The 14539-nt window shown below is 41.9% G+C and overlaps 1 protein-coding gene across 4 annotated transcripts in view; it reads right to left on the bottom strand.

Annotated features, from left to right (window-relative positions):
• Window positions 1-13853, bottom strand: part of acads (acyl-CoA dehydrogenase short chain) — a 196175-nt gene extending 182322 nt beyond the window's left edge. The window contains exons 1-2 of one of the 4 annotated variants that reach the window (XM_072587254.1): window positions 13814-13853; window positions 3235-3398 (exon numbers count right to left, since the gene is read on the bottom strand). In XM_072587254.1, the coding sequence (XP_072443355.1) occupies window positions 3235-3398; window positions 13814-13838 (189 nt within the window). In that variant the 5' untranslated portion in view covers window positions 13839-13853. Of the gene's footprint in view, window positions 1-3234; window positions 3399-13283; window positions 13507-13568; window positions 13653-13813 lie in introns of those variants that run through there. The other 3 variants (XM_072587253.1, XM_072587255.1, XM_072587256.1) reach the window with 3 other exon arrangements.
• Window positions 13854-14539: the final 686 nt, after the last annotated feature.

Genomic DNA, 14539 nt, shown 5'->3' with positions numbered 1-14539 from the left:
ACTTAATGGTAAGGTCCTAGGGAGTGTTGCTGAACAAAGAGACCTTGGAGTGCAGGTTCATAGCTCCTTGAAAGTGGAGTTGCAGGTAGATAGGATAGTGAAGAAGGCCTTTGGTATGCTTTCCTTTATTGGTCAGAGTACTGAGTACAGGAGTTGGAAGGTCATGTTGCGGCTGTACAGGATATTGGTTAGGCCACTGTTGGAATATTGTGTGCAATTCTGGTCTCCTTCCTATTGGAAAGATGTTGTGAAACTTGAAAGGGTTCAGAAAAGATTTAAAAGGATGTTGCCAGGGTTGGAGGATCTGAGCTACAGAGAGAGGCTGAACAGGCTGGGGCTGTTTTCTCTGGAGCGTCGGAGGCTGAGGGGTGACCTTATAGAGGTTTATATAGTCATGAGGGGCATGGATAGGATAAATAGATAAAGTTTTTTCCCTTGGGTCAGGGAGTCCAGAACTAGAGGGCATAGGTTTAGGGTGAGAGGGGAAAGATATAAAAGAGACCTAAGGGGCAACTTTTCACACAGATGGTGGTACGTGTATGGAATGAATTAGCAGAGGAAGTGGTGGAGGTGAGTATAATTGCAACATTTAAAAGGCTTCTGGATGGGTATATGAATAGGAAGGGCTTGGAGGGATATGGGCTGGGTGTTGGCAGGTGAGACTAGATTGGGTTGGGATATCTGGTCGGCATGGACGGGTTGGACTGAAGGGTCTGTTTCCATGCTGTACACCTTTATGACTCTATGACTCTAAAAGAGAAGTTGTTGAGGGTGAGGATGAGTTTGGCCGTACGGAGGAGGGTAGTGGTGGGTGGGAATGGTTCAGGCCATTGCTTCATGAAGAAGTGGAGAGCCCTGAGACCACCCTCTGGGGATGGACTTCGAAAGGGATTGCTCATCCATTGTAAAGAGGAGGCAGCTGGAGCCTGCAAACTGAAAATTCTGGAAGGTGGGACTAGATTGGGTTGGGATATCTGCTCAGCATGGACGGGTTGGACCGAAGGGTCTGTTTCCAAGCTGTACATCTCCATGACTCTTTGCAAGCTCCTGCATGCAGATCTAAGTTTCCTATTTCCTATAATCATTCTACCCTCTTTAAACTTAATAGAACTCATTACTGACTTTCAGCAGGATGTTACTTATGCCCCGCTACATATTAACAGCACAAAGGTGGAATGAGTGGACAGTGTCCAGCTCCTAGGCGTGGCCAAGCTTTCTTGGACTCTCATGTGGACACACTGGTTACAAAGGCCCAACAATGTCTCTTCTTCCTCAGGCAGCTCAGGAAATTTGGCATGACGATAAATACCCTTGCCAACTTTAATAGGTGCGCTATCGAGAGCATTCTGTCTGGATGTATCACTACCTGGTATGGCAACTGTACCATTCAAGATCGGAGACAGTTACAGAGAGTGGTGAACTCAGCCCGGACAATCACAAAGGCCAACCTCCCATCTATAGAATCCATCTACCAGGCCCGCTGTCAAGGAAAGGCCACCAGCATTCTTAAAGAACCATCCCACCCTGGCAATACTACAACCTCTACCATCGGGGAGAAGATTCAAAGCCTAAACACACGCACCAGCCGGTTTCAAAACAGATTCTACCCTACTGTTGTTAGAATACTGAATGGACTCATAAACTCTTAACATTCGCCTGTACCTGTGTTTTTGTTTTTGCCGCTGTTTACCTATTATTTACTATCTATACTATTTAACTCTGTGATCTGCCTGTATTGCTCGCAAGACAAAGCTTTCCACTGTGCCTCGGTACACGGGACAATAAATTCAATTCAATTCAGGAGAAAATAAACTGCAGATATTCACTGTTTAAATTGATTTAAACTGAGGATCAAGAGCAGCCAGAATAAAAGGTATGTGACAGGTAACAAACATTCGTCTAAAGAATAAACATAATCTTTACATGGCTTTAAAAATACTAGCCGAGCTCCCTGACATGTCTGGACATAACTGTGCCACAAAATGTGATACTGGACAATACAATGAAAAAAAATTGCAAGTTGAATCTCTCACCTGCCCTGAGTTACAATAGGGCAATACCATGCCCAGCAGGCCAGTCATTTGTGAGAGAAATAAAATAGCATGCACAAATGAAGGTAATTGAAGACGTCAATGCAAATCTGGAAATATACCATGAGACTGCTCAGAATAAATGCAAATTGAATTTATTTAAAGACAACGGTTTATTGTTTCTGCCCATTTAAATCTTCTACAGCTTTTTAATAATCTGCGCCAAGAAATCTGATTGCACTTGCAAAGTGGCTCAATGTGCTCATATAAAAATGAATTTAAACAGCACCTAATATTAATGCTGCCTGCTCATTAAAATCCCACATATGTACAGCCAGGATTAACCTGTGATGATCTGCAGCTTCAAGCCTGTGGATCATGTTTTTAAGTGCTTCAGATACCCCTGAGAGACAGCCAGTACCGCTTCATGGGAAGATACGCTGAGTGCAAAATGAAGGAAGCATTCAAAGGCAGAAAAATAACTTCAACAAGCACCGAGCAACATGTCGATTCTCCGATACTGTTTTGGTGGTCATAATTTTGAACAAAAGGCTTTCCAGACACTTTCCAAGAATTCATCAGATTTACATGGAGTGGAAGTGGCTGGGAAACAGGGGCATGAAGAAACTACTTGACAGCAAGGGAGGGAGGAAAGGAGAAAATTAAAGGCAAGAGAGTGAGAGACCTTTTTGTGGTAATTTTCATTAGAAATGGGTAATGATTGGAAAACCTAGGCTCTTCTCTTTATGTTGCTTTGGGAACTGAATCCTGCATTAGAGAGTCACTTTGTGATCAAACAGCACATTTGATTGTTTTTATTACTATTATTCAACATGATTTTTTTTTGTCCTGTGTGAGGGCAATGGCCTTCATATGCTATGTTTACTATCAATTTTTATATACTTACTGTGCTCTGCTGTGTAACATGGGGACCACAGTTAGCTTCCTCCCTGGAGTAGGGAGACTTCATTCGGCCTACATTTTGCCTCTGTCAGGCCCTGCAGACTCTACTACTTACATACAGGAACACCAGACAACTTCAGGGAAAAGTAGATTTTGATTTCCGCAAAACTGGGATAACTTGCCCCAATGATTGTAGGCTTTTACAAACTGCCCCTCCCAATGGCATAGCAGCTTTGTGTAAGTTGTCAAACTATGCCTTTGTAGGAAGGCTGCCGTTAGATGCTTCATTATAAACTGTTACCTGCTCAGCAGGAAATTTGTGCTCTTTGTCTAGCTGTGCAGCAACTGGAGTGAGTTCCTTTTCCGCAAAGCCTCTGCAGGTATCCCGCAGCAACTGATGAGTTTCTGGAAGTTCCACCATCTGATAGACTGTATACAGTTTGCGTAAACATCCTGATCTCACGGCTGCAGGAAGTGGAAATACAGAATAACTGATCAGAAACAGTTGCAGCTATTTGGTATTCTATTTCTTGGCTTAAAAATGTGCTGCTGGAAAAACGCAGCAGGTCAGGCAGCATCAAAGGAACAGGAGAATCGACGTTTCGGGCATAAGCCCTTTTTCAGGAATGAGGAGGGTGTGCCAAGCAGGCTAAGATAAAAGGTAGGGACGAGGGACCTGGGGAAGGGGCGCTGGGAATGCGATAGGTGGAAGGAGGTTAAGGTGAGGGTGATAGGCCAGAGAGGGGGTGGGGGCGGAGAGGTCGGGAGGAAGATTGTAGGTCAAGAAGGCGGTGCTGAGTCGGAGGGTTGGGACTGAGAAAAGGTGGGGGGAGGGGAAATGAGGAAGCTCCCGAAACGTCGATTCTCCTGTTCCTTTGCTGCTGCCTGACCTGCTGCGCTTTTCCAGCAACACATTTTTAAGCTCTGATCTCCAGCAGCTGCAGTCCTCACTTTCTCCTATTCTATTTCTTGGTAAAATCTCAAAATGCTTTTATGAATTCTAACAGTATTGCACTTATCCGGAAATCATTGTAAAGGTCAAGCATTATATTGTATTTAAAAGTGCAAAACAACCAAGTGCTGCATGCAAAAGTTCATCAATTAAAGGCCAATCATCACTGGCAATGTGATAACCATCATTTATTTTCATTGCACAAAAAGAGCCAATTATACTGGTTCTGATACATATCAATGGGGAAACAGTTTGATAGGAGGAGAAACACAGCTTGCATTCTGAGCAACTGAGCTGCCAATCACAGTTAATCAGGCAGAGATCATCCTTTTCAGCCCTAACCCTTCTCCAGATGGGAGGTTTCCAGTCCTAAATCAAGTGATTAAAACACCCAGTTGTGTCAAAAGCAATCAACATATAAACCACTACTTGGATTTCTTGGGTCCTATAATTAGATTAACTTGGCCATGGGATATTAGCCACTGTAACAACTATCACAGTGTTCAAGGGTTCCCTTTACTCATCATAAATCATCTATAACACTGTCTTTCATTCTCTGAATCAGAAAATTTATGTTCGAATACCATTATATATTAAAGTACATAATCTACCATTTCGGGGCAATTCTAAGAATGTTAACGGTTCTACCATCTTTAAACACTGGCAAAGTAAATTGACCCAGTCGAACTTATTGTCAGCTTTAAACCTCAGCTGAATTTTGGATCATTAAAGGAACTTAGTCAGTTTTATCAGCCAAAGATGAGGCTCTAAAGACACCCTCCCCAGCCAGGGGAAAGAACTTTTCTGCAGTCACCCTGTCTAGCCCTTTCTATTTTCCAGTGATATCTCCTCTCATTCTTCGAAATTCAAGAGAATACAGGGTCAGGATCCTCAATCTCTCACCACAGAATAGTCCCATCATTCCAGGAATCAGTCTAGTGAAAATCCAATACAAAGGAACACCAAGATCGAAGTGAATAATTTTCTCATTTCAGTCCTAATTGATTGACCCTTACCTTGAGACTGTGCCCCTTTGTTCAAGATTCAACATCCAGAGGAAACAACCTCAATGTCAACCTTGTCAAGCCCATTCAGAATCTTATACAGTACATTTGAATAAGATTCCTTCTCCTTCTGCTAAATTCCATGAAGATAGACCTAACCAGCTCAACCTATGTAAATAAGAAAAATTCCTCATCAGCCTAGTAAACTTTCACTGAACTACGTCCAATTAAAATGTGCCCCTTTTAAGTAACAAAAACAGCACACAATACTCTAGGTGCAGTGTCATCATTGCCCTGTACAGATATAGCAGGATTTCCTTACTTTCAAAATCTGTCCCTCTTGCAATTTAGGCCAACAGTCCCTTTGCTGTCTTAAGTATTTGCACTTGAATGCTGATTTTTGTGATTCATGTACAATGTCTTCCAGGTGGCTTAGCACTGCAGCATTCTGCAATCTCTCTTTATTTAACATTTTGCTTTCCTATTCTTCCTACCAAAGTGGACAACCTCTGATTTCCTCTCATATACTCCATCTATCAAATGTTTGCCCGCTAACCTAACCTCTTTGAAGACTCTTTGTATTCTTAACACAACTTACTTTCCTACCTATCTTTGCACTATCGGCAAATTTGGCCACAGTGCAGTCAGTCGCTTCATCCAGTTTATTAATGTAGATTATAAATAACTGAAGCTTCAGGATTGACAACTGTGGCACTCCACTAGTTACAGATTGCCATCCTGAAACTAACTCAGTTATGCTAAACAATGTTTCCAATTAGGTAATCCGTCCTGAGTCCATTTTCTTGTGCAGCAACCTTTGATATAGCCAAAGTCAGAAGTCACAAGACATCAGGAACGCTGCTCCTTCATCAGGTGAGGTGACTTCACCTGACAAAGGAGTAGCGCTCTGACAGCTTGTGATTTCAAATAAACCTATTGGACTATAACCTGTTGCTCTGTGACTTCTGACTTTTTCCACCAACCAATCCAACACCATGGCTTTTACATGGCAATTTAACAAATGCATTTTGGAAATCCAAATACACTGCATTTATTAGTTCCCCCTTTATTTACCCTGCTTATAATACCCTCAGGATCTGCCAACTAGAAATGCTTTGCTAATTCCTACTCTCTAATGTTTCTGTTTGTTAACCATTCCTCCATCCATATTAATCTTAAAAATACGGTCAATTCTTGTATAATGTGATAGTTATTTAAAAAGTTGCACTTTAGAAACAGTTCTTAACATGTAGGCACTGTAATCACATTACATCTAACACACGTTTTAAAAGTTTATGTTTTAGAAACAGCGTCCCCGATTCTTTAGTGATGTTACAGGGAAAATGTGCATTATAAAGAACAATCTGTAGTCAAAGATTCGCTTCCTCAAAAAGTGGTGGAAACAGATCTCCAAAGACTCTCAACCCTCTGTGAAATAAAAAATGTACTCATTACTGACTTAAAAGGGCAAACCTTTACTTTTAATCAATAAATCCAAGTTCTAGATTCTCCGACAACAGGAAACATCTTTTCCAGATGAACCTTGTCAAGACCCTTCAGTATATTACATGTTTTATTCAATCCCCATTCCAAGTATAGCTAGTATAGTAAACCTTCTCTGAATTGCTTCAAACATACCTTCATCCTTCCTTAAGTAAGGTGACCAATATTGTACACTCTGGATGTGGTCTCACTAGTGCCCTGTACAATTGAGGCATAACATCCCAACTTTTGTATTCAATAACCATTGCAACAAATTATAGCAGAAGAAAGTGAGGACTGCAGATGCTGGAGATCAGAGCTTAAAAATGTGGGGCTGGAAAAACACAGCAGGTCAGGCAGCATCCAAGGAACAGGAGAATCGACGTTTCGAGCATAAGCCCTTCTTATGCCCAAAACGTCGATTCTCTGTTCCTTTGATGCTGCCTGACCTGCTGTGCTTTTCCAGCAACACATTTTTAAGAAAGAATTATAGCACTCTATTACATTTCTTAATCACTTCCTGTGCCTGCATACTAACCTTAAGCAATTTGTTCACTTGGATACCCAGATCCCTTTGCATCTTAGACTTCTGCAATCTCTTACCATTGAGACAATATACTTTATTCTTCCTGCCAAAATGGACAGTTTCACATTTTTCTCACATTGCACTCCATTCTCAGATATTGGCCTACTCACTTAACCTATCTGTATCTCTTTGTAGCCTCATTACGTCCTCTGCACAACTGATTTTCCTAACTAACTTTGTGTCAACAAAAATTTAGCAATCATATCTTCTGTCCCTTTATCCAAGTCATTTATATAAGTTCCAAAACTTTGAGAATCCAGCAGCATTCCCTGTGGTGCATCACTCATTACATCTTGCCAACCAGAAGAGGACCCACTAATGCCTCCTCTCTGATGCTTCCCTATTAGCCAGGTGTTCTTCTAACCATGCCATGTTAATTCAACCCCTTTGAGCTTTTATTTTCCATAATAACCTTTAATGTTGCAGCTTATCAAATGCCTTCTGGAAATCCAAGTACAGTACAGCCACCACTTTATCTATAGCATATTTTACTTCCTCAAAGAACTCCAATAAGTTTGTTAAACATGCTTTGTTCTCACAATACTATGTTGCCTCTGCCAGATTACTCTGAACTTTTCCAAGTGCTCTAATATAATGGCTTTAACAATAACTTCTAACATCATCCCCATAATAGATGTTAAGATAATTGGCCTGTAGTTTGCTGCTTTCTGCCTCCTTCCCTTTTTGAATACAGGAGTTACATTTTCTATTCTAATGAAGCCTTCCACAATTTTAGAAAATTAAAGCCAAAACATCAACTATCTCACTATCCACTTCTTTTAAGACCAAAGGATGAAGTCTATCTGGTTCTGGGGAAGTCTTCTAGGAGAAAGTGAGGACTGCAGATTCTGGAGATCAGAGCTGAAAATGTGTTGCTGGAAAAGTGCAGCAGGGCAGGCAGCATCCAAGGAACAGGAGAATCGATTTTTCGGGCATGAGCCCTCACACCCAAAACGTCGATTCTCCTGCTCCTTGGATGCTGCCTGACCTGCTGCGCTTTTCCAGCAACACATTTTCAGCTCTGGGGAAGTCAGCTCAAATAATAAGTTACAAAGTAAGTCAGCTTCAACAATTTGCTCAGTATCACTTCTCTGATGATTGTAATTTACATGTCTCTCCTTCACTTCCATTTCCTAATTTGCAACTATTTGTAGGATGTACCTTCTGCCTTTGTGAAACAGCTATTTGTCTTCCATCTCCTTATTTTCCATTCATTCTCTAGACCCACATTCCAAATGACAAAGGCTCTCTATGCTGACTGTTTTCCTTTTCAGGTATTTACAGTCTCACTATCTTTTGAAATACTTCTGTTAATCTTCTCTTATATTTTAATTTTTCCCATCTTATTTATCTTTTAGTCAATCTTTGCTTTTCTTAACATTGTACACATTTTCTGACCTGCTGCCTGTCTAATACACAGTGATATGTTTGTTGTTTCAGTTTGATACAATACTTAACTAATTTAGTTAACCACAGATGGTAGGCCTTCCTCTCAGCATTTTTATTACTCAATGGAATGTATCTACTTGATATATCCTGAAATATCTCCAATAAATGGCTGCTATTGTTTCTCTATTGGCCTCTCTCTTAGCCTTATTTGTCAATTCAATGTGCTAGTGCTGTTTTATGGCCTGAAATTGTCCTTATTTAAGTTTTAAAACACAAGACTTTGACCTATTACCTCTCCCTCAAATTGAATGTAAAATTCAATCATAATATGAGCACTGCTACCTTCACTTTGAGTCTATTAATTTATCTGATCCTGTTGTGAAATCCCAGGTACATAGTTTGCAGCATAGTCTGTTCTCTGGTGAGCTGCAGAACACACTGTTCTAAGAAACTATTCCACAAACATTCTATGAAATCTTGTTTTAGGCTACATTTGCACATTTGATTTTTCCAGTCTATATGTAGATTAAATTCTCCATGATTATTGCATACCTTTTCGATAAGCTCCCATTAGTCATTCATTTACACTCCTTCCATAATGTAATTATTGTTTGCAAGTTTAGACATCACTCCCACAAGCGATTTCTCGTCTTTTATCATTTCTCATCTCATCCAAACCATTCAAACATGCTCTTCTCCTGAACTTGGGTCATTCCACTCTAATGTGCTAATTCCATGATTAATAACCCATGCACCTTTTCCTAGCTAACGCTCTATCTAATAATGCCCTGTATCTTTCAATATTCAGGTCCCATTCTATATAATTCTGCAAGTATATCTCATTAACTGCTATCAGATCTTAATCAATTAATTCTATTTACGCTGTCAGCTCAAATACCATTTGTTCCAACTGCCACAGGCATTCAGATTCAGAGTCTTTAGTTTTGTCCCGGTTTTACTCAATTTGGAATTTTTATTTTTTTTTAGTGAAGGACACAAAGTGCACGAATCTTTATTCAATTTCCACCACCAGGAAGATAGGAAAAACACCCAAGTGGCTAGTGACAGGCACTGCCCTTCAAATCAAAGGGCAATGCTGTGTGATCAAAAAGGTGAAGGGGAGGGTAGGGACTAAATCAAAATAGAGTTGGAGGGAGAAATAATGCACTCCGCTCCCTGCGGCGCCCACCTCTCCCTGAACAGCTCCAGGGTGTTGGTGGACACCGCATGCTCCTTCTCCAGAGACACCCGGGCTCTAACGTAACCCCGGAAGAGGGGCAGGCAGTCGGCCCTAACGACCCCCTCCACGGCCCGCTGCCTGGACCTGTTGATGGCAATTTGGAATTTTTATGCTGCCTTCTATAATTAGAGTCATTAAGGACTACAGCACAGAAAAAGGCCCTTTGGCCCATCGAGTCTGTGCCAATCACTGACCCCTCCATCAAGGGGAAACGTTTCTTCCCATCTACCCTGTTTATGCCCCTCATAATTTTATACATCTCAATCATGTCCCCTCTCAATCTCCTCTGTTCAAAAAAAAAACAACTCAAGTCTGTCCAATTTCATTTTATCCCTGAAACTCTCTGGCCCAGGCACCATCCTGGTAAAAATTCTCTGACTACTCTCCAGTACAATCACATTCCACCTATAATGTGAATTTCAGAACTGCACACACTACATTAGCTGTGGTCTAACCAATATTTTATACAGTTCCAGCATAACCTCCCAGCTCTTAAACTTTATGTCTTGGCTAATAACAGAAAGTACCCAAATGGCTTCTTAATCATTTTATCTTTCCTGTCCCATTAACTTAAAGAACCAGTGGCCAAGCACACCAGGTCCCTCTGATCCTTTTTGCTTCCCAGAGTTATACTGTTCATCAAAGAGTCATAGAGACCTGCAGCATAGACAAGGGCCCTTCGGCCCATCACATCCACATCAAAAGCATCCAGCTAATTATTTTAATCCCATTTTCCAGCATTTGGCATGCCTTAGTGTCACAGGCGCACATCTAAACACTTCTTAAATGTTATGAGGATTTCTGCCTCTACCACCCAGATAGGCAGTGAGTTGCAGATGCTTACCAACCTCTGGGTGAAAACATTTGTCTTCACATCTCCTATAAACCTCCTGCCCCTGGTCATTAATGCCTCCATCAAGGGGAAACGTTTCTTCTTGTCTGCCCTATTATGCTCTTCTTAATTTTATACATCTCAATCATGTCCCCTCTCAATCTGTTCTAAGAAAAGCCAACCCCAGTCCATCCAATCTCTCTTCATTACTGAAACTCTCCAGCCCAGGCACATCCTGGTAAATCTCCTCTGCACCTCTTCACATTCCTCCTGTAATGTGGATCCCAGAACTGCAAACAATATTCTATTTGTAGCCTAACCAATGTTTGATACAATCTCAGTGTAACCTCCCAGCTCTTAAACGCTATGCCTCAGCTAAACAAAGCAAATACCTCATATACCTTCTGAACCTCTCTACCCAGATGTCCTAATACCTTAAGGGACTGGTGTACATGTGCACCAAAATCTCTCTGATCCTCAATGCTTCCCAGGGTCCTACCATTCATTATGACATGTCAGTCTTGCCCAAGTGCATGATTTCACACATCCAACTAAATTCCATTTGCCACTCATCAGTTTATCTTACCAGCCTATGTAAATCCCCGTAATCTAAAGACTATCCGCCTTACTATTTATCACCATATCAATTTTTATGTAATTCGTAAACTTACTGATCAACCATCATTCAAGTTTAATTCATTTATATAAACCACATTTAGTACGAGCCCATACACTAATTTCTGTGAGACCCCATTAGACACAAAGTTCCAGTCACAGACATACCCTTACACCATCGTCTTCAGCTTCCTGCCACTCAACCAATTCAATATCAATCTGCCAAATTTCCTTTTATTTGCTGGACTCTTACCTTCACTATCAGTGTCCCTTGTGGGAACTTATTCAAAGCCTTACTGAAGTCCAGGTAAACTATGCCTCTTCCAGTTTGGTATCATCTGCAAACTTAACCACATTAGACACTGTTTTGGAATGCAGGTCATTATGTCCCTTTCCTTACTACATCTTCTCAACCTGAATCAACAAGCATGCATTTTATTTCTATTCTTCCATAGTTTCTTGTCCATTCCTTGGATTTATCCTGGAATGCCAAACATACGTTTAACTCAAAGAAACATAGGAAGGAGTAGGCCGTTCAGCCCCTCAAGGCTTTTCCACCATTTAATGATTTCATACCTGTCTTTGGTCCATGTTCCTTAATACCTTAGATAAATTTTGGTTAAGCAATCTCAGATTGAAAATTAACAACTGATCTAGTATCAACTGCCATTCGTAGAAGACAGTTCCAAATCTCTACCAATCTTTGCATGAGATGAAGTGTTTCCTATCATCTCTTCTGAACAGTCTAGCCTCAATTTTTAGACTCAGCCCCCTAACATTGTTTTTTGAAGAACTCTGTCAAATGTCATCGAGAAAGTTTCAATGGACTGTATTGTCAGGCTCCCTGTTGTCCTCTTGTGTTGTCATTTGCTCAAAGAAAGACATCCCATAATAGAATTCTAGCCTTTTACAGTTTGTTGGACGAATGGCCTCCTTCTGGTCCTACATCTTATGGTCTACACTGCTTCAATAAAAAACAAAATATTTTGAATGCTGAAAATCTGGAACAAATTCCAGATTTTTCCAATATAATTCTGAAGAAACTCAGCACTCTATGACTCTAAATCTGGCAGCAGTGCAAAGAATGAGCTGCTAGAGGAAGTGGAAGTGGTGGGTACAATTACAACATTTGAAAATTTATTTAGCATACTGAATGGCCTGGACAGAGTAGATACTGGGAAGATGTTTCCATTGGTAGGAGAGACTAGTACCTGAGAGCACAGCCTGAGGGTAAAGGGAAGACCTTTTAGAATAGAGATAAGGGAAAGTTTGTCAGCCAGAGAGTGGTGAATCTTTGGAATTCATTGCCACAGAAGGTTGTGGAGGCCAGGTCATTAAGTATATTTAAGATAGGTTCTTGAGAATCAAGGTTTACAGGGAGAAAGCAGGAGAATGGGATTGAGAAACTGATCAGCCATGATTGAATGGCAGAGCAGACCCGATGCAACGAAGAACCAAGAAAATTACAGCACAGGAACAGGCCCTTCGACCCTCCAACCCTGTGCCGATCCAGATCCTCCACCTAAATCTGTTGCCTATTTTCTAAAGGTCTGCATCCCTCTGCTCCCTGCCAATTCATGTATCTGTCCAGATACATCTTAAATGACACCATTATTCCTGCCTCTACCACCTCAGCTGGCAACACATTCCAGGCACCCACCATGGACTGAATGGCCTAATTTCTGCTCCTATTTCTTATGGTCTAAAAGGCATCTGGATGGGTACCTGAATAGGAAAGGTTCAAATGGTTATGGGCCAAATGCTGGCAAATGGAATCACATTAGGATATTCGGTTGGACGGAACAGTCTGTTTCTTTGGTGTATGACTCTGCCTGTACAGAGAGAAACAAAGTTAACCTTTCAAGCTCAATACATGTTAGAACTGAAGTGAGGTGGAAAGTACACAATTCCACCCCACTTTTCAGTTTTAAGTAGAGTATATCAAACTCGAAACATTAAGGTTCTGTTTTTCTGTCTACTCAGATGCTGTCAAACCTGACTGTTGCAGCACTTAGTTGATGGTTACTGTTCACTTTGCCCACTCTGGTTGGACGTCATTTACTCGGATTTGAGCTATCGTCACTTCCTCGTTTATCTACCTAATAACAGTGACTACATTTTAGAAGTAACTCGCCGATCGCGGCATTCTTTTTGTGATGTCCTGGAGACGGGAAAGAGGTGAGAAAAATGCAGTTGGGTCGCATTTCCATTGCATAGTAAAGCCTTAGTGGCACTGTACCACCTGCTCACATAAACCTGCAGTTTTCATCTGTTTATCGGAACCTAACCGTTGGTCGTTAATCCAGCCTTTTAAATTCCTGGATGCAAGTAAAGTCTGTGATTGCAGGAGCTCGGGCCTTGGGAACAGTCAGTGGGTGAAAGGGCAGCACTCCACTGGGAATGACAGCAGCCGCCGCCGCCGCCGCCGATCAGGCTCGAGCTGACCCTTCCGCAGCGGCTGGAGCTCTGGCTTGGTCCCAGCTCCTGACCCCAAACCCCTGCCCCGTTCAGAGGTCCAGCTCTTGTCAAACTCACTCGTTGCTCTGGGGATTCTCCACAGCAGCGAACCCATCCCTGCAGGCGCCCTGTGCATCCCGCACTGCGTCCCCCCCCGGCCGCTCCAGGCCGCACTGCTGCGTTCCACAACCAAAGCCCAACAATAATTCCGCCTGGAGAAGCTGTCGATGCTAGTGCGGTGTCCTCTCTTACATTAAAATACAAGGATATATTATTTAAATATTAAAACCGGTTTTTTCCCCACTCCTCAGACCCTGCCAAACCTGATGTTTCCGTTGTAGCAGACATTAATATGGATTTTCATTTTATAATTATTGCAAACGATTACTTGGATAAGTTCCACTTGGAGAAGGAGGAACATCAAGAGTCTGTAGTGTGGAAGCACTCTATTCGGCCCAACAAGTCTACAGCAACCCTCTAAACAGAATCCCACCCAAAGCCACCCCCGCCTTCTCCACTCCTGTAACCCTGCATTTCCCATGGCTAACCCAACTAGCCTGTACATCCCTGCACACTATGGGCATTTAGTACTGTAAGGAAATTCACCTAACTTTCTCATCTTTGCAGTGGGGGAGGAAACCGGATTACCCGGCAGATACCCATGCAGTCACCCAGGCTAGACTTGAATCCAGGTCCCTGGTGTTGCGTGGCAGCCGTACTCATCACTGAGCCACCATGCCGTCCCAGAGCATAGAAACAGACGCTTTGGTCCAACTCATCCCCGACCAGATATCCTAAACTGATCTAGTCCTATTTGACCCATATCCCTTCAAACCCTTCCTATTCATGTACCCAGACAGATGACATGGATACAGCAGGATGAGGAATGGATGTTGCAGGTTCCAGGGTTTAGATCTTTCATTAAGAACAGGCAAGGCGATAAAAGAGGGGGAAGCGTGGCCTTGTTAGTCAAGGACTCATCTACAGAGGTAGTGTGGGCTGAGGTTAGAAACAGGAGAGGTCACACTGCTTGGAGTTTTTTTTTAATA

The sequence above is a fragment of the Chiloscyllium punctatum genome, chromosome 17 (genome assembly GCF_047496795.1).
Source record: "Chiloscyllium punctatum isolate Juve2018m chromosome 17, sChiPun1.3, whole genome shotgun sequence".
NCBI classification, from domain to species: Eukaryota; Metazoa; Chordata; class Chondrichthyes; order Orectolobiformes; family Hemiscylliidae; genus Chiloscyllium; species Chiloscyllium punctatum.
The sequence above is the reverse complement of the archived record's forward strand: the minus strand, read 5'-3'. Positions and strand labels throughout refer to the sequence as shown.